This window comes from Nannobrachium achirus, assembly GCF_963921795.1.
Source record: "Nannobrachium achirus genome assembly, chromosome: 15".
Taxonomy (NCBI): Eukaryota; Metazoa; Chordata; class Actinopteri; order Myctophiformes; family Myctophidae; genus Nannobrachium; species Nannobrachium achirus.
Window position 1 is genome coordinate 7,665,869 of NC_137822.1, and position 20,927 is coordinate 7,686,795.

The 20,927-nt window shown below is 43.1% G+C and overlaps 1 protein-coding gene across 6 annotated transcripts in view; it reads left to right on the forward strand.

Moving 5' to 3' along the window:
* Positions 1-6,924: 6,924 nt before the first annotated feature.
* Positions 6,925-20,927, forward strand: part of prrc2b (proline-rich coiled-coil 2B) — a 37,769-nt gene continuing 23,766 nt past the window's right edge. For 5 of the 6 annotated variants that reach the window (XM_080742479.1, XM_080742481.1, XM_080742483.1 and 2 more), the window contains exons 1-13: positions 6,925-7,060; positions 10,553-10,731; positions 11,190-11,367; positions 12,056-12,158; positions 13,354-13,417; positions 13,815-13,958; positions 15,061-15,404; positions 17,098-17,234; positions 17,427-17,596; positions 17,967-18,048; positions 18,184-18,358; positions 18,662-19,034; positions 19,537-19,730. In XM_080742479.1, the coding sequence (XP_080598605.1) occupies positions 10,617-10,731; positions 11,190-11,367; positions 12,056-12,158; positions 13,354-13,417; positions 13,815-13,958; positions 15,061-15,404; positions 17,098-17,234; positions 17,427-17,596; positions 17,967-18,048; positions 18,184-18,358; positions 18,662-19,034; positions 19,537-19,730 (2,079 nt within the window). In that variant the 5' untranslated portion in view covers positions 6,925-7,060; positions 10,553-10,616. The remainder of the gene's footprint in view (positions 7,061-10,552; positions 10,732-11,189; positions 11,368-12,055; positions 12,159-13,353; positions 13,418-13,814; positions 13,959-15,060; positions 15,405-17,097; positions 17,235-17,426; positions 17,597-17,966; positions 18,049-18,183; positions 18,359-18,661; positions 19,035-19,536; positions 19,731-20,927) is intronic. The other variant, XM_080742480.1, reaches the window with a different exon arrangement.

Below are 20,927 nucleotides of genomic sequence, written 5' to 3' on the forward strand. Positions count from 1 at the left end.
AACTGGCGAACAGGGGAAAAGAGACCTACCGTAGCGATCTGGCGAAAGAAAAAGGGGAAAAAAAACCTTCTGCATATTTTTCGTCTTTTTCGTTTAATCCTTCTGGACAGGGCGTTTATCGTGCGCTTGCCCAGGCCTTACGGCCTGGGCATAAATATAACGATTGCATCCACCACGGCTTCGTAACTCGCGCGGCGCTCCGCCGGCCGCGCGGCCCTGGCCGCTGGCCTTCGCGCCGCTTGCAGTGTCGTGGACAATCGAGCGGCTCCGCCTGGAGCTGCGGCGTCATTTACAATAAAAACAGAGCCATGTTTAAGACAATAAAACGATTCGCCAGATCGCTACGGTAGGTCTCTTTTCCCCTGTTCGCCAGTTCGGGCTTCGCCAGATCAGGACTTTCCCACGTAATGCACAATCTATGTAAAGTGCCTTGGATAAAGACACTACTACCGTATATATAAATGCACCATTTACAATCAACCTAGCATCTGTAAATCTAATTAATGGTGCTAAACTAATTTGTCTGGGGACACACTCGACCCCTCCCCCCCCTCGCCCCCCAAAAAAGCACCACTGGGGGGTCAACAACACCTATTTTGTGGATTAGAGTGATTAGAGTGACACTTCTGCTTTGGCAATGTAAACGTATGTTTTCTCATGCCAATAAAGCCCTTTGAATTGGATTGAATTGAATTGACTAGTGCAGACAAGGATTTGGAGACTGTATCACCACACACATCCCAACCATTCTCCCAGTCCCAACAGCCAACACCCACACACGCTACACTACACACACACACACACACACACACACACACACACACACACACACACACACACACACACACACACACACACACACACACACACACACACACACACACACACACACACATACAACACACACACACACACACACACACCAATTCAAATGAGCTTTATTGGCATGAGAAAAATATGTTTACATTGCCAAAGCAAGTGTCAAAATATAATAAATGGGGAACACAGGAGAAATGGGGAACACATGGGGAATACAGGAGGGGGTACAGCATTGTGTAAACAGAGCTATGTCGCATAGCACACACACAATGGGACATTTCGTCAGGTAGCTGACAGACAAGCTTGTCCCATGGGTCTGCATATCTTTGTGGTTCAAGGCTTTGGCCTGCATCCTATAAGCACAGAGCGGGGGAGCGTTGACTGATGAATGGCACAGTTTCAGTACTTTTTAATAAACGTGGATGAGTTTAATTCTTGACATACCAAACATATGAGATACACCTCCTATTTTTGAGCGGTGGTCACAACGCTCCTATACGTGGCCGTGTGTGTGGGTCTGTCTGTCTGCGTGTCTGTCTGTCTGTCTGTCTGTCTGTCTGTAGCCTGCAGTAACCTTTTCTGACCACACATGTTAAGGGAGGGGCGCTGTTGTTCAGGCCAGGCCAGACCAGGCACACACACACACACACACACACACACGCGCGCGCACACACACACACACACACAGGGGGGAAGGGGGGGGGGGGGGGGAACCACCGCCCAGTTCACACGGGTGTGATTTTTTCCAGTGCAATCCACTCCAGTGAAACATTTTGTGCAGATGTTGTAGATCTGCATACATTAGATTTATATGTACCTCCATATCTCTATTCTTACAGTACCATATTGTATTGGTGTATGTATTTCAGTGATTGTCAATATCCTTGAGGGGGTTACAATGTACTGATAGAGAACACACAGGAATCACTGTTTAAATCAGAATTTCACAGAATTTCACATTTATTTCTACACCTACAGTATAACCATAAAGGAACACAGGACAGACCATATCAGATTGGATTGGATTTGGGGCTCCAGTCCAGAGATTAGGGGGAAAAAAAATCACACCTAGTGTGAAGTGAGTGATGCTATTTATCAGTTAATTTCATTAAGCGTCCCACGAAGCTTGGCCAATGTGACTGTGTGCGTACAACAAACTTTGAGCTCTTTGTGCCAAGATGTAGGCCACTCTTCGGGATGCTTTGTTCAGGACGCTTCATACCTGGCACGGCCAGATGTTGGCGATTAACTACTTCCAGGAGCACCGCTCAAAAATATGTATCAAATTGGGTGTCCTTGAAATTAAACAGCTAGAGAATCACTGGTAGCTCAACTCAACTAACTGACCTAGATATTTCAATGTGTGAATGTGCAAATGTACTTGGGGGCGATTCTAAAGTGTGTGTGGATTAGCTGTGCTGTATTGAGTGGGCGGGCAGGCCAGCTGCATTTAAAATGTAAATAAGACAACACTATGGCCGGCTCCGGCGGTCTCTCCCCCCCCCTCTCTCTCTGTGCATGTGTGTGTGTGTGTGTGTGTGTGTGTGTGTGTGTGTGTGTGTGTGTGTGTGTGTGTGTGTGTGTGTGTGTGTGTGTGTGTGTGTGTGTGTGTGTGTGTGTGTGTGAAAGAGAGGACACAAGATACATGTTTTTATGGTCAAAAACGTTTTCAGATACCATCTGTCATTGTGTATACTACCAAATAGCCTCCAGACATCAAGAATTGTCATTGTGTTACTAACCACACTGGCAGATGTCACTGTGTTACAGGCACGTGCACACATAGATATCCCTTTTTAGCCATCTGTAAAAAGTGCCCTCTCCAGACCATGAATGCAGTTTTTACAATGGTGAAAGAAATGCAAATGCCATCTTTCCATGCCATACCTGAAGGCAGCATTCAAGAGAATTGCCTTGTCCAAACTCTCCTGAACTTGAACGCAGCATATTATGTTGAAATCAAGAAGCGTGTAAGTAAGTTACTTAGGCTACTTACTTACTTAAGCGTGTAGAAATCAAGCATAAAAAATAGCCGACCTCCAAGCTCACAACGCGTCACGCTGCGTTGTGATTTTGGAGGTCTGCTATTTTCCATGTTTTCCATGTTTTCACCATTAGGCCCTTTTAGACATTTCAGCCCCTGCCTCTCTAACATTCTCTGCACGTCCCTGCTGTCTTACCGCAATGACAGTTCTTGACTGGGCTTGATTTGCCAACCAATCAGAGCAGCACTTCATCTCCTAGTGATGATGATACAGAGAAAATGTTATGGGACGGACTTTGCCAACCACTGCAACCAGAAACAACAGCATATTTCTGAAAGCCCATGGAGGAGATAGCTATGTGTTTGTTTGCCATTTTGGGGGGAGGTTTTGCAACGTTACATTGTTGAGTAAAGCATTTTTTGTATTTGTAAAAATCTCCTTATTAGTTGAAACTTTACAGTATTCCTTAATCAGTTTGAAACTTGAAAACAGTAAAACATCTGTCCTCTCCTCCTGTCCCTATTGTGTTAGAACAAAGGGGGACAATAAATGTGTCCACATCACAAACACATCTTCATTAACATCTGACTGTCTGTAGGTGTGTGTGTGTGTGTGTGTGTGTGTGTGTGTGTGTGTGTGTGTGTGTGTGTGTGTGTGTGTGTGTGTGTGTGTGTGTGCGTGTGTGTGTGTGTGTGTGTGTGTGTGTGTGTTGTGAGCTCGTACATCTGCTTTCTGACCCAAAAAAGGTACAAAATGTTGATCTTTTCAAGTGTAGTGATAGAAAAGTGTGTGTGTGTGTGTGTGTGTGTGTGTGTGTGTGTGTGTGTGTGTGTGTGTGTGTGTGTGTGTGTGTGTGTGTGTGTGTGTGTATACCACTCAGGAATAATGGGGTTGTACGGGGGTGGGTGTCATGGTCCCATTAACATGTAAATGGCTCAGTACCGCTCAGTACCCGTACCTGTAGTTTCTGGTACTCTTTTCATAATCCCTGTATGTTTCTACCTGCTTATCGTTTTTACGTATTTTCTTCATTAGTATTATTTTCTATCTGTATCTCTCCTGTGTTTCATAACTGCTGCCACACCATGACACCATGACAACTGCATGCATTTCCCCCACAGATCAATAGTCTATAGACTGATACACTCTATATATCTATCAGTCAGTGTCAGTCAGTCCTGGCCTGCAGCTGGTTCAGAATGCATGTAGAGACCAGATGTCCCCTCACTCCTTTGTACCACAGGCCACACTTCACTTATACGAGTGAAGCACAGAATATATATAAGAATTTTACATTCTTATTTTAAAATGTCAAAGCAGTGCACTGGCATAGGATGTTATCCTATGCAAAGTACTGTGTTCTGTCCGTCTGTCTTTCAATGTTATATGAGATAAATAAAGTGGTTCCTGTGTAAATAAGTCGAAAAGCTTACTAGGATCTCCTTTTAGTTGACTTTGTACCAGTGATTTGTACTGTCATGAAACTGTACTTTTTCCTATGCAACCTTCTAATACATTCTTCAATCAATCAATCAATCAATCAATCAATCAATCAATCAATCAATCAATCAATCAAAAACCAAGGGCTGCGTCTTGCGTCTATTCTTGCGTCCCGAGCAAGAATACAGCACTTTAACCTTATATTATTTGAAGACAGACTTATAAGCTCACTGTCTGCTATTTTCAAAAAAATCTTGAAGCTTTTTAACAAAAAAAAATCTTGTCTAGGTGTCCCTGGCACAAAATCTTTTCAGATGACTGTCGGTCGACAAAATACATTTGCGGTCCTTGATATGAAAATGATATGAAAATGTTTGAGAACCACTTCCCCTGAGATTAACCACTTCTTTTAAACTGGTGTTCGGATAACAGCCACAACAAAAATATTGTGACTCAGGGCGAGGGCTTTAATAAATGTGAGTGCTAAAAGTATATTTACAGAAAAACATTGGGCACTGTCTGGGGGTCATTTATTTTGGCAAGCTAGAAGACTTGCAGACATGGATGCTCCATGCATACTGGCACATGCAAATGAGCTAAACCTGTTTTTACACAGGTTTCAGGTCAGTCTCACTCACTGACCCCAGTATCACCCCACCCCCAAAAGGGGATGTATAATGTATCCATTCATTGCTTCTTTATTTGATACAACTGTAAGAAAAGAATATATATATATTTCACCCACTTTTTCCTCATTTCTAAACCTGTGATGTGATAATAAAGGTGATAGAAGTCTGAAGTCTCCAGTAGTATATTGAGTTCTGAATCCTTGACACAGTAGGTGTATGTTGACTCAGCAAGGATGCAAAAAGAGAAATGGCTTTTCTGCCTGATGCATTTCCAATGCCTATCCTAGCCAAGATGCACTAATCTTGTTGCAAATATAAGGCTAATTGATCCATTTTTGATTAAACACAAAATGTATGAGCAATGAGCAGGCCACACATATTTTGCAGGTCCCATAAAAAAAAAGATGATAAAGTCTGAATACTTTTTTCCTGCATACATACATTTATTGCTACTAATGTTGATGATTCGGTCGCAGTTTAGTATGAGAAACGGCACATCATGGCTTTTTTACGATCTATGGGTTTGCTGCTCTGACATCACGCTCTGATATCACTGTAATGTTAGGGGTTCCCCTGACATCACAGTAACAGAATCCTTTTTATGCCCATATATGGAGATCCCTGATGTCATCAATATTAAGCCCATATCTAACAGGACTTCATATGGGAATGCCAATATGGAGGCCGCCACGTCGGCCACATACCACACTAACAGAATCCAAATCCATATATGGCCAAAACAGATGGCCAAGACAGCCCATCTGTGTAGCTGCCTGGTTCTATAGACTGGGATCTCCATGTATGGGCATAAAAGGGATTGTATGTAGGATGTCAGATGTGATAGACGTCATAGGACTTTCACGTAACGAATCTCCATACAGTACATGGATCTTTATATATGGGTACCAGGGGTCTCCATATGGGTCACTGGTCCGATATACATCACTGGCCAGATGGCCAATATGAATTGAATACACAGGACCACAATGTAAATAAGCCATCAGGGCTTCTAGCACCTTAAGTTAACAGTGTTATTGTATAATTGTAATACTGTACCACTATTTGCAAACTGTTATAGGCTAATAAAGCAGGGGTTCTCAACCAGTGGTCCGGGGACCACCAGTGGTCCTTGTGGGGGGTTCCAGTTGTTCCCCAGCTAAATGATGGAGAGTTGGTAACAAAAAGGACCCTTTTATAGATCTTTAACTCTATTTAGCCCCTTTTCGACTGCAGTTTTAGCACCACACCACACCACACTACACCACACCACACCGCACCACATAAAAATATATACATTTTCCATTTAAAAAAAGTACCCCTATCGATAAGAAACAAATTGACCCTTTTAACTGTCATTATAATACAATATAAATTTGTATTACAACTATCCTAATTTTAATGCACTGTAATGGATTATAACTGTGATTATAATACATTATAAAGTATTAATGTATTACTATGATAATTAAAATACACTATAATAGATTATAATAGTGGTTATAACACAATAGAATCTATTATCATGTATTACAACTATATCCTGGTGGTCTAAATGAAAAGTCAGTGAGTGATCAGTCATTATGAAGTGTTTGACCCTGTTTGGCCTAGCTCAGACCTACTCTAGAGTGGATACTTTTTAGTACCTTGTTTAGTACCACTTTCACACCACTCTACCCAGGTCCTTGTAGTGGAAAACCTGGCACAAGTGGGCGGTGTGGTGTGGAGTGGTGTGGAGTTGGGCCAGTGGAAAATGGGCTATAAGCAGTGATACAAATGGAACCAAATGAACCCTAACAGGTTCATTTGGTTCCATTTGTGATTTTGTACACTGCCAGAGTTAAGGGGGGGACCTCGAAAAGTCTGAGAAACAAGTTTAGGGTCAGTTTCAGTCACATCAGAAACCATTGTGTTTAACGTGCGGGCCAATAGGGGCCGCCAGATCCCCATCCTTTTTTCCAGAGCCCCCTGGCCCCTCCCCCCCGCAGGCATCGACGTATGACGGCGCGTCCGGTGAAGAAACGCTTCATATCCACATCCAGGCCCGAGCGGTCCTACAGCAACAACACTCTGCACCGACCAAGGAACAACCTTCGGCAGATACAATCGCCGTCCATCCTCCGAAGAAACAGCAAATCGTGGAAATACATCACTGCCACTGACCTGAAGACGATTTAAACAGCATAATCGGTGAGTTAGGGACGCGCGCGGCGGGCTCTTTTAGCTGCCTTTTCGCCCTTATTCTCTCCTCTCGGCTGCCCAGTTTTATTGTTGCTTTGTTCTGGGGAGGGGGGGCAGCAGCCATTTTTAATCGTCTTGTCCTATATATTTTTTTTCCATCGGCTCCGTCTTCTTCCCCGAGCTAACATAACGCTATGATAAAACAACGGTTGTAAATGTGTGTTGTTTTTATTTGTACACGGGGCATGGTTATTGTAATATACTCGGCACCACGTTTTAAAAACGGGACAACAAATGTTAAACATTGACACTTTATTCGTGCTCTGCTTTTAAGGCCTGTTTTGTGGCTTTAGTTTTCGTAATTTGCCAGCCCAGGAACTTGGTAGTGTCGGTGTAGTTTTGCCAAGCAAGCTAAACCCGTTTTCCGTTGTGTTCATAGGGGGTTTAAACCTAAACAAAACCCAAGAGTAGATGTTACCTCGTCCATTTTTAAAGTCACCCAATGCGTTCTGGCCCTCCTAAATGCTGGTTTTATTTCTATAAACAGCCCGTAAGTGTTTACATAGCCATTTTTGCTAGTTCTTTTTTTTGTTTAGCTAGTTCGGCTCTGGCTTGCTAACATCAACGGACCTTGTTCTCGCCTTTAGTTATTGTATTATACTCGGGCACCACGTTTAAAATGGACAAACAAAATGTCAAATTCACATTTTATTCGTACTCTGCTTGAAAGCCCGTTTGAGGGGTTATTTTTCTGGGTTTTCCAGCTCAGGAACTTGTAGTGTTACTGTGGTTTAGCGAGCAGCTAAAGGCTTCGTTAGCAACCGTGTTCTGTGGTGTTCATATTAAGGGGTTTTATACCTAAATAAAACCAGAAGAATTGATGTTACATCATGATTTTAAAAAACCCATTGAGACCCTAGATCGATTCTAAAAAAATCAAAGTCTTCTAAAATCAGTTTTCTGAAAAGGCTGTTTCTACGATCATTGGTGCTCAAACATTTTCACGTCAAGGACCTCCAGAATATATAAGTATTTGGCCACGGAAAATGTAAAGTGGTTGAATGTATTTGTAAGTGTAGCCATTTTTTGCTAGTATAGCTAGTTCGGCTGGCTTGCTAACATCAAAGGACCTTGTTATCGCCTTAATTAAGCCATGACAACTTTGGTGAGGTTGACAACTCTGCTTAGGTTAATCAAATTGTCTCGCCTTAACGTGATTTATAAAGTAGTTGCTTCCTATTAGCATACAATACATAATTTGCCCCCCTTTCTTGTATTACATGTAGCATTTATCGTTGGAGGGGGCGGACAGTGGGTACGTAACAGCTAGCTGGGTCTAGACTGGCGAGATCAAAATGTTCTGATGCTGCTCCAGAAATAGTAAAATTAATGCACAGAGCAGTGGTTTTCACCCCTTTTCATATCAAGGCCATTATTTATTCGGCATTTGAGCCACGGACCACCATTTGATTAGATTTAGCATCTCAGACCCAAGACTGAATATTTCGTTGTGGTTGGATATGACTTGTCCACAATTCCATGCTGTACTGATGTGTTAGGAGAGATGACAGCAAACGTTGATCAAAATATCAATTATTCTACATTCTCTAATTGTGTAGATTTCTTGTAAGTTAAGTAATGCAGATGTTTAATGATAATCTTAACTCTTGAGAGTGTAAAATGATAGTTAGATAGTTAGATTGTTAGCTAACATTTCACACAAATGATCTGATACTTGACCAACTTATTTACTATGGTGGTGCATGGTTGAGCATGACCCTTATTCATTTGGGCCACACCTCCAAAGTGTGGTATTTTCATCTGTTATATTTTCCATGGCTATCACATACATCTGTAGCCTTGGACCAAGACTGCCATATAGATTCGGTGATCCTGATATTGGTTTATGTTAATCTTAGACATAATCACCCCCAATTGTATATGTTTAATGGTCCATAGATATACAACTTCTTCGCCTTAAAAACGTCCCAGTGGCCTTGTTTTTAGAGTGTCCACTTTGTGATTCATTGGGAGGTCAAACCAGGGTTAGACCAGGTCCAGACATGGTCAAGAAGATGGCCTTATACAAGCCGTCACCATCATAGGCTACCACAGAGTTCTGGCAGTTATGGAATTTTGGTCTGTGTTCGTGCTAGTGAATCTAATTTGAAATGGCACCACCTAATACTTGTTATACTTCAAATCTGGGATTAAGCCCACATGGACCGGATTTGATATGTAACATATTTGAGGTTCACAAATGTCAACATTCAACAGAGCTGTGGTTTGCCGGAATGTAATGGCAATGTTTTTCTTGTGTGACCACTGACCAGGTTCACTGTACGATATTCATGTGTTAAATCACTATGCGCATGAGGGAGAAATTGATGGCACAATTTGACCGGATGGTCCCTCATCGAAACCATTTCCCAGGGTCTGCACCTGCAGTTCTATGTCCACGCCAACTCTGCTGCGATATATGAATTATTCAGCTGCTGTTTTTCACTGTGGCAAATCACACAAACTATAACACCATGACGAGACCTTCAAGCTGTTAAGTGTATCAAACTAGACAGGCGCTGAGTGAGAGGCGGGTGTTTGTGTAGCCTGTGATATCCGAGTGAGGGGGGGAAAAAATCATTGTTTTCATAGAAGGCAGAGTTGGTATCGATATTGCAGCAAATGAGTATTGAAAAATTGTTTCAAATATTCTGTTTATGTATAGGGGGGTGATGGGTGACTAGATGTTTGTTGGAAGGTTTGTGGAGGCAAAGCAATCTCAATCTATTGGTCGGACAAATGCAAGAAGTAGTGAAAATGGCAGATCTATAAGCTCAAAACATGTCGCATATGTTTGACTGTGCACTGTAGATCGTCTATTTTCTCTAGTTGGGGTGTCGAGCTGAAACGTTTGGGAACCACTGGTCCAGATAGAGCTCCGCTGCTCTGGGTGGCTCAGGGCAGCATCAGATTCTTGTGGGTGAATATGTTCAAACTGAAAAGTTATTGGACCAAAACACTCCGGCATTTGGCTCCTTTTGTATTATTAAAATATTGCTGTTTGTGGCTGTGCATCACTAGACGCCACTGGCAGTCTGCCTGGGGTTTCATACTCCCACATGAATGGAAGGGCAGTCTTTTGCATAATAGCTCTAATTGATCTTAATTTGAAGTCTGTAGAAGAAATGATATCTTGACTGATGGTTCATTAGTCATTGCGCTCGGTGTTTTACACATGGTTGGCTGCATTATATTTTCCGTTAAATGACTTGGGAGTGATTGTTTTGAGTCCTCAAATGTTGTCTTTTTTGTCTCAGGTATTTTATATTACTTGCTGTAGCTGAATAAGCAAATATCTGTAATCTCGCTCGTAATATAGCAGAAACAGTATCTCGCTCGTAATATTGAAAGAACAGGTTTTTGGTTGAAATATCATGGGTGTGTTTTTGTGTTTGTTTGCTGTTGCATCATGCTTGATTTGGTTTTCTTCTCATTCGACAGAACCAGAAAGCACTTGGAAAGCGGCGCAAAAAGAAAATTCCATACTAGATGACATTACATCGCAATGTCCGATCGTTTGGGGCAAATAACCAAGTCCAAGGATGGGAAAAGCAAGTATTCCTCACTCAGCCTATTTGACAAGTACAAGGGAAAGTCAATAGAAACTCAGAAAACCACAGGTAAGATGCTGTCTATTGATAATCACTATTACTTGCTGTTGCCACACACGTGTTTTCTTTAATGAAATGCATTCCGTATTGACAAGCTGGTTGAAATTGCCAGATATTTAATAATACAGTAATACAGTCACACACACACAGTCACACGCTCTTGTTAATACCTTTCAAAAAGAGGAAAAATGACAGATCTACAAGCTCACGATGCAACACGTAAGCTTATAGATCGGCTAATGTACCGGTAGCTGCTTTTGCACAATGCTCTTGTATTCATTTACAAAAATATTAAATATGGATTGGAGATACACAAGGTTTCTGCCTGGCGGCAACGATGAAATCTACGCTTTGTTATTCTGCAACAACAAAATGATGTAATTAATAGAACATGTGGACAGGCTCTCATACTGTGTACCGCTCCATTTCTCCTTCCCATATCCCTTGTTCTGTCCATTTGACCCCAGTAGTTCCGCGACATGGCTTACAGAGTCTTGGCAAAGTGGCTGCAGCCCGCCGCATGCCCCCACCTGCTCACCTGCCGAGCCTGAAGTCTGAAAACAAAGGAAACGATCCCAACGTGTTTATTGTGCCCAAAGACGGAACAGGATGGGCACAGAAGCAGGAACAACCAGATCAAAAGAGGTGAGGAGTAGAGCCCAACCTATTCCATGTTTTTGGGCCCGGACCCCATATTGGTGATAATTGCCATTACCAACCGCCAAAAAAGGCAAATAATGTCCGATATGTCGGCCAGACTGATATGGCGATCTGATTTTTTTTATGACGTCAGATTGTCCTTGTTTAGAGACTCAACATCTTTATAGGTGGTTTATCCCATAGTAGGTAACATTAAGACACTCACCTAAAGAAGCTGGTATGGTTCCTAGTAAGTAAACATGTTTGGCAGTTACTAAGAACCACCGGTTTAGAAGGCATTTGTAGAATCGGCCCTGTGTTGAACCGTAACGTTTGCTCACAAACGATTAACCCAGGAACATTTATTCTGATGTCAATATGTATTGCCTCTTAAGTTGGAATACAAATCCTACAGCGCAGCTGCTCTTACTGGATGGATCATAATGTTTGGGTTCATTGGGTTTAGAGATGTCACCGCCATAACTTCCTCAAAGTGAAACTGAATGCGTTCCGTGACCACTGCACATCCGCTGTGATTCAGGCCTTTGACATTATTGGCTTTGTGAAAGAGAGCAGTGCCACTATCACAGCCATATCTGTCATATCACAGCATGATCATGAATTCAATATATCGTTCAGCCCTAATGTGCTGATGTTCTGACGGCGTTGTTTTCCCCCCCCCTTCTCTCCCCAGTACTATTGCATCAACAGCACAGCTGCCGGAGTTGCAGCCGCAGCTGGCTTTACAGAAATCTGTCTCCAATCTTCAGAAGCCCACAGCGGTAGCCAGCCAGGAGGTATGTGGGTGTGAAGGGCTTTATTGAACTTCACTGACATTGTAATTAATCAGGGATGGAATGAGCTTGGTTTTTGGTGCAGTTGAGAAACTACAGTACATCTATTCTTTCCACTGGCATAAATATGTAGGTAAATATAAATAATGACTGGCTTGAAACGGTTCTGTAATTTTGGGATACATGTTTGCAACTCAAATCCTACAGTGAAGCTGTTGGCTTTAAAGGATTCAAGCCTACACAAGTGTTCCTTTGTAAAACACTCTTGGTCATTTATTTGTGCACAACAGAGAGAAGGAATTAAAGCTCTTATGAGAACACATTTTTTGAGAACACATTTTTTGGTATAATTGCCAGTGAGTACTTAAACTCTATTCACAGAGCTTAGAGAAAACAATTTGCTCTGCAGCTAGATGTGAACAAGTTGGTTGCATAGGTTGATTAAAGCCTCACTATAGTACTTGGTGCGCACATTTTTTCCCTCTTCACCAAAATAGCAGCTAGATCTGTACACGATGTTAGCATGAGTTAAGCTACCTCTAGCCTGGGATCACTACCAATTTCTGGCTTTTGACCCGGCCAGGAGCGGAAACGGCCTACGTCATTTTGTAGTCTTAGACGGACTACACTTTTGCCGGAACTACCAAACCGAAAACGGGTTTAACCTAAAACAATTCCCTGTGCTCAAGGACATCATTTTAGGACCAATCCCTTTTAGGACCAATCCCTTGGCATAGTTTTGCTTATTTCTTTGAAAAGTTAGTTTGGTATATCTATCTTTTAGTCCAACGTTGGACTGAGAAAATAGGGATTGGGGAAACAAACAGGGGGGACCGAAACAAAGCGACGCCGCTTCTTCGGCTTTTTTCCAGTTTAGGCCATGCCTAGATAGACCTGGCTTTATGTGCTTACATTTGTGCTGCTGCTGGCTTTTTAGAAATCGTGTATAGGACTTTGTTGCTAGACATTAGTATCACGTCAGATCGTAGAGATGCTGATGTGGCCAGGCTAAATGGCAAGCTAGCTAGTCAAAGTGACATATGTGAACTATGAACGGGTTGCTCATATCACTAACACTGTTTGTTCCACATTGAGGGTGGTGTAGAGGTTAGTCAGCCAAATGGGGCTTAAAACCACAAGATTATGATTTAAATCACACTGTTGCTTTTTGTAACCGTGTCCTCTTTGATTTCCACAGAGCACAAACACAGGTGGACCAAAGCAATGGGCCCAGCTAAATGGAAGGGCACTCGAGCAAGGTGGTGAGTCATCTTAATTCATTCATAGTGTTCTGACGCACTGAAACAGAAATTACATTGATATTTAATCTGATTAAATAGTTTGTAGTCCCAAAACATGGGACACCTACACGCTCACAATGTGTAGCATCAGCTTGTAAATTTGTTATTTTCATGATCTTCTCGCCTATAAAGATATGGCCAAAATGTATTGATTATTAATTGATTATCTTTAAGCTATTATCAATTACTTTTATAATCGACTAAATCTATTCGTTTCATTAATTGTTAAACCCCTACTGTGCCTACACTCTTGTGGTCCCTGACCTTGATGATGCTTGCAACACTGCGTCTGTTTACTTGCGTCAGCCTGACATTTTGTTTTTTTTCCCTTCGATGCCTGTTGCCATGGCAACTGCAGGTTCAAGGGCCTCAAACCGACTTCAGCCCTTCTCTCACGAGGAATTTCCCACGCTGAAGGCAGCTGGGGAACAGGACAAGGCTGTCAAGGAAAAAAGCGCCTTCGATCCGTCGTATGGGCCCGGACCAAGCCTCCGCCCCCAGAGTAGGTTTTGACAAGACAATGGGGGGAAATATTGTTGATTTATCGTTTCATAGAAGGGCTGACCTACCTAGATGCTTGAATGCTTTGGTATCGTAGAATCGTGCTCATTTTAGCACAACTTTTACTGTTTTTCATCACTTGTGATGGAAGTCAAATGGGCTCTGATTACCTGATTCTGGCCATAGGTGACATCATGGGCTAGAGTCTAGCTGCTAGACTTTTTCACAGCCACTCTGTCACGCTGGGAAGTAAATGTCAGTCGATGGTCATAGACAACTGCCAGGGACGTGCTGGCCATTGGGAAAAGCGGGACAACTCCAGAACGGCCGGTTCATTCCCGGCCGGTCCAGGCCGGCCATTAGGAAAAAGTTAAACTGTTTGCACAAAAGTAAAAATTAAACTGTTTGCACGAAAGTAGTGAAAACAGCAGATCTACAAGCACACAACGCCTCGCGGTGCGAGGCGTTGTGTGCTTGTAGATCGGCTGTTTTCACTAGTTTAAATCATTTTTAAAATGATAAATACAAAACAAACGGTTTTGGACAAAAGGTTTCCACCCGACAACAACAAAATATAACTCATGTAATTGGCCCACTGGCTTGTCACTTGTCATGATCTGAAATGGCACAATCTTTGAGTAGCAGCAGTGCTATAGAGAGAGATCTCTCTCCATAGCGTGCAATGAGGGCCTCCAACTCTTTTTCCCAGGCTGAATCAGGGGCCCAGCAGCCAGCACGTCCCTGACAACTGCCGTCATAGACTGTCCACATGACGTCTGAGATCGATGGGAAGCGTTTATTGAACCCAGTCTTGTTCTATTTTTGCCCAACATCATTCATTATGCATCAGCAGTAATTGGCCCTTCTCTACAACTACAACAGCTTGTAGGTCTACTTTAAAGAATCGAGAAAGCTTTCGTCTATAATGACATGCCCAAAATAGGGAAGTGCTTGAACAAAATTTTAAGAATCGAGAAAGCTTTCGTCTATAATGACATGCCCAAAATAGTCTAGTGCTTGAACAAAAATTTTAAGTTACAAAAAAAAAGTGTAATTAGTTTTTATTCTAAGTCTAAATGTCCACTGTTGCTTCCCTCTCCCAGATGTGACCAGCTGGAGGGAGGGGGGTGGGAGGAACCTCCAACCTTCGTCCCTGCCACTCGGCCTGCCCTCCGACCCCGAGGGCAAGCTCAGTGCCATGGCTGAGACCGCCGCCACGCCTCCACCCTCATCTCACCCTGCCTCTGCCACCGGCGCCGCCGGCCCTGGCACCAGCACCAGCACCTCCTCCTCCAGCGCGGTCACAGCCCAGTCCCCGCTCCCAGAACCCAAGGAGATCAGCCTGCGACCGGCCCAGCCTGTCCGCAGGACCACCATACCCACTCCCCTGCAGAACCAGCTCCACCGCACCCCCACGGCCGTCTACCACGACATGCTGCCTGCATTTGTAAGTACTATAGTTTAGACCGGTAGTTCTCAAACTTTTGAAATGTCAAGGTCTCCCCTTAAAGGACAACTCCGCCCTAAATCACTTCTAGGCTCATTTTCCTACTTATATCTATACTATAATTTTGCGAATGTCTGAGTGAGTGTCTGTCTGTCTGTCTGTCACAGCGTTTCTCCTCAGTGGCTGGAGCAATTGATCTGAAATCGCATCACCATAAGCATATGAACACACCTGACATAACTGTGAAGCCCGTTTGTCACTTTCACAAATCGTATGCTGTATATTAGCATTTTTATGGTGTATCTACTATCTATTCTGCATCTAGCATGAGGCACATCTATTCTGCATCTAGCTTGAGGCAAAATGTTTAACTGTGTGTGTGTGTGTGTGTGTGTGTGTGTGTGTGGGGGGGGGGGGACAGTATCTCTGTAGCCATTAAACGAAACTGGTTTCTTACATTGATGCTCCTACATCATGCAAGCACCAGTTAAAGTTACTTTCCATCCCTCATATACTGTGTGCACAGTGCACATCCCATAACCCACACACTGCACATCATTTTGGAGCTCATATCTTTGAACGGGTAAGGGCTAGTTGATCCAAAATTACCGTCTATGGGGTTTATTAGGCAAAATGCTCCTGTTGTCCAGTTTCCCCAGCAGCTCTCATAGCATGGAGTGGAGACTATAAGCCTATTGCTTTTACACTATTTGTTGTGGTCAAAAGTGTTTTCATTTTTCATGAATGTGTTACTAGTTGTCATTACAAACACATCCATGTCATTGTTGTCCCACACAAGCCATCACACTCTGCTAAATAGATGTTATGGGTTTTGCCAAGTCCCGGAAAAGATGCCCTGTGATAGGCCAGTGCAGTCACTTTGATTGGCACTTATGCCAAATGCTCACCCCAAAACATTATTTATGAGATTGTGATGGCTTGTGTGGGACAACCAAGGCATGGATGTGTTTGTAATGACAACTAGTAACACATTCATGAAAAAAGAAAATCACTTTTGAACACAACAAATAGTGTAAAAGCGATAGGCTTATAAACTCAACTCTATGCTATGAGAGCTGCTGGGTTCTGCTGGGGAAACTGGACAACAGGGGCATTTGTGCCTAATAGACCCCATGGACAGTCTTTTGGGATCAATATAAGTAGGAAAATTAGCCTAGAAGTGATTTAGGGCGGAGTTGTCCTTTAACTGGTCCATTTGGTTCCATACTGTCAGAGTTGCATACTTGTAAGGGTCAATTTAGACCTCCCAAAAGGAACCCAGAGAGTCCCTGGACCCCACTTTGAGGACCACTGGTTTAAACTGTTCCTCACCCCCAGAGAAGCATTTTCAATTTATGTTGAAACACCTATTATTGGAAAATGGCTGATCTACAACCTCACCAACTAGTCGTATTGCGATGAGAGCTTGTAGATGTGCTATTTTCTGTGAATGCCCTCCCCCCTCTCCGGAATAGGAATGCTAGGCTTAAAGTAAATCATTGCTACGTTATGATCAACTGATGTTCATCAGGCGTTGGGTGACGGTCGGTTGACTGCAACGTTGAGTTAATATTACATTTCTACGTAAAGGCAGTTAGCAGGAGTACTCTTTTAATGATGGCATTGTGAAGGCTGTTGAGACTATTAATATAGATGTAATGAATAAATGAGTGTCTGCTCTGTCTTCCGTCAGATGTGCTCCAAAGACACCCGTGAGGCCCCAGGAACCAACGACCATGTCCCCCATGTCCCCACCACCGTGGTGGCCCCAGCCCGCTTTGACAACAGACCCAGCTTCAGGCAGAACGTAACCAACCCAGAGTCTGTCAAGTAAGTTCCGTTAACAGCCACTGGTGCCAAAATGTATTTGTTTTTTATAATTGACTAAAGCCGGTTAGTCTGCTTAACCATTGACCTATTCTGTACTTTGTCGTACAATGGTGTGATCTAAACTGATCTAAAATCTCAAGCAGATCTTCTTCCAGTTCATTCACCTGTTCCCCCTCACCTTTTTGTTTTTAGCGGTGAAGTAAGGAGAGAGAATCGCCTCGGCCGGGCCTCGCCGCGCCTCGGTTCTCAGTCTCAACCCATCCGCCGTCCGGCTGAGCGACCTTCACGGCCAGCCATCGTCAACCCGGAAGACCTGAAGGATCTGGATGAGCTTGATGTTGACACTGAGGACGGATGGGCCGGTAAGGACAATATGGAACATTTTGATTTGGCAGCAGCAATTTTTAAAAAGTTCTTAATTCTTTGACTTATCTTCTGAAATGGACAGTTAAGAGATTGACAAATTCGTAATGCTCTGGAAGCCTTTCTACAGTTAAATATGAAATTAAATGCAGATTCTGTTTATTGTGACTTCCATACAATACCGTTCTGCCAAATTTGTTTATTCAGAGATTAGGTAAGTTTACCAAGTGGATCTTATTCCACTCCATGTGTATGCACAGCCTTGAGTATGAGAAATGTGGTGGACGGGTGGATTATAACATGGGTATCTTTTTAGTCTCATTATTTGAATTGTTCAGCATTTTAAAATGATCTGTTTTCTTGTTCCAGGGATTCATGAAGAAGTTGACTACGGCGAGAAACTCAAATTCAGTGACGATGAAGACGAACACGGTGAAAAGAATAAGATGTGGTGAGATTGCTTATCTCTAAAGGGTTTGAAAAGACCGCCGCCCGGCCTTTGTGTGTGTGCTGATCAAAGGAATGTGGGAACACTTTGGAACAAAAGGTCCTCATGTTTAAATTGTTTGTGTGTGTTTGTTTGCAGGGCGGAGTGGGAGAGGGCGAGAGAGAACCAGCGTGAGCGCCAGCCCTCCCCAGGTGAGGGGCTGTATCCCCAGGAGACCCCCGAGGAGGAGCCCTACACCTATCATCCACACCACCGTGCTGGTGTTGATCCCATCCGGAAGCCAAGTGTCAGATATCCCCCCGCAGAGACCCAGGTAATTCAAATGGAGCTCAAATGATATAGGTTTGGGGTATGTTAGAGAATATGTGTCATCACTTTTGGCTGGTAAATTCACTGCTGCCTACACTTACAATTTACAAATTTGGCATTTATCCAGACTGCTCTTATTGAGAGCAACTTAATCCATGTATGGTTGAGTGCAGAAAGAACAGTGCAGTGCCTCACCCCAAGATGCTAGGTTCATCGTTTAGCTGGTATGTCACATGCTTTCTCAGTCTAGGAAACGCCAATCTATTCAACTGAAACATAACATACCTCTGTTCTGTTCTGTCCTCAGACCCAGCAGAAGAGCTCGGGGTCCGGCCCGGCCCACCAGGGCGAGCTCTCGGACGACCAGGACAATCACCAGCGCCAGGCACAGGCACAGGCACAGGCTCCCCCCAGGGCCAAGTTTGTGTCGGCCGAGCTGTCGGAGGCCGTGGAGCGGGCCCGCCGGCGCCGCGAGGAGGAGGAGCGCCGTGCCCGCGAGGAGAGGCTGGCGGCCTGCGCCGAGAAGCTCAAGAAGCTGGACGAGAAGTTTGGGAAGCCCGAGCGGCAGACGTCAAAGACGGACGAGTGCCCGAAGGACTCGGAGAACGAAGACCCCTCGCTGTCGCCCAACCGAGAGCCAAGCAAGCCCCAGCGGGAGAGCTGGCAGTACACTGCAAAAGGTGAGAAGCCTTAGAATAGATGACTGTTATATATAAATGTATATAATGGATGATCTACAAGCTCACTAGGTGTCACGATGGGCTCACAAACTTGTAGCTCAGCTTGCATGGCTTTCTAAATGCTCACGGCGTGTCTCATCGCAACACGTGATCTTGTAGAAAAATATATACAGATTCATCTAAAAATATATATATTTAAAAGAATATTACAATATTACCTTAGACCACTCAAAACAAGGATTCAGAAATGCAGAAACGATACAGAAATGTCAACCTTCTGAAGTCTGAGTTGTGAAGTCAGTGTGAATTTGTCAGTGTTTTGTGGTGCTATGGCATTTTCTACTTTTATACACAATTTTTTTTTTTTTTAAAAGATGGATCTTGTATGGTTGAATTGTTTAATATAAACCAAAACATCTTGAATTGTACATTGGCCTATTTATGTCATTAATAAATGAAGAATGCACAGCTGTTAACGGTCCAACGATGTCCCTCCTTCCAGATCCCAACGAGGGCACCCACTCGCCACTCCCAGACTACCGGGAGGAGCCCGTCTTCTCTGCCTATCGCAGCAGCGAGGAGGACGGACAGGAGCCCGGTTCACCGCTGGGCGACGGCAGCGGGCATCAGCCTTCTAAGCCCGCCACACCCCGCTTTCAGAAGCAGCCACAGCAGCAGCACCACCACCAGCAGCAGGTGAGGGCCTGGTGACACCCCTTCAAAACCCCTCCCCAATGTCCTAATGACAATCTAATGCCTACAAACCCCTGCACAACACCCATACCAATATCCTAATGACAATCTAATGCCTACAACCTCTGCACAAACACCCACCCCAATGTCCTAATGACAATCTAATGCCTACAACCTCTGCACAAACACCCACCTTAAATGTTTTAATTTTTTTTTATTGTTGAATTGGAGACGGTTAAACTATATAGGTGGATGCATGTACCTAGTTGTGTCTTATAGGGCTGCAACTATCTGTTACTTTCTTTATTATTCTATCGATTCACTTTTTTCAGATGAATTGAATAATCAAGAAGCACATTTTTAAGTTTTTTTTTAATATTTAAATTGTGAAAGACTTGAAAGGCATGTCATTTTTCTATAATGCTATGCTTCACTTCGATTAGTCCCTTAACGGTTGCAGCCCTATTTGACTTGGCGGTCCAATTATGCTACTGTATTCAAAGGAAATTGCATTTTTTTCCTTCTATCAATCACTCACCCCGTATAGCCGTGAATGCATGGAGAATTTTTGTTGCGAATCCTATATCGAAAGATTTTACCCTTGCATGCAAAGCTGAAGTGACATGCAAATGAAACTGTTTCTTCAGAAGCCAATGATGTTATCTAAAGTGATTGTGAAACAAATCTTTTTTTAAATCTTTTTATTATTTTATTTAAATCGATTTTTCTTTTTAATTGTTCGATAACTGTTGCAGACCTAATGTCTTCATATTTGTATGCATACATATATTAATGTCTTTGAATGTATGGATGAATGTTGTTTCCTTGTTTTTTGTTGTTTTTTCTGTTTATTTGCATCACTGCGTGTATGCCATCTTTTTTCTTTTTTTTACAATAATTGCAAGGAGATTAAATTAAACTGGACAATGTGGTTGTAATGACCTTTTTAAATTGCAAATAAAAGTGATAAAACAATTACAATGTAATTCCTTAGGGGTTAAGGGGCCATTCTGTAAGGGAAGATGACCAAGAGTTGAAGGGAGCAATGGGCTTCTGCTTGATGTTGGTTAGCAGAACTTGGCACATAAGCGCAAAGTCTGATTAATGGCTGATAGCAAAAAGATCACCAAATGGATAGGAGAGCTAAACACCATTTTAAAAACATTTTATGAGGTGGGGTGTTTGTTGTGGGCCCCTAAA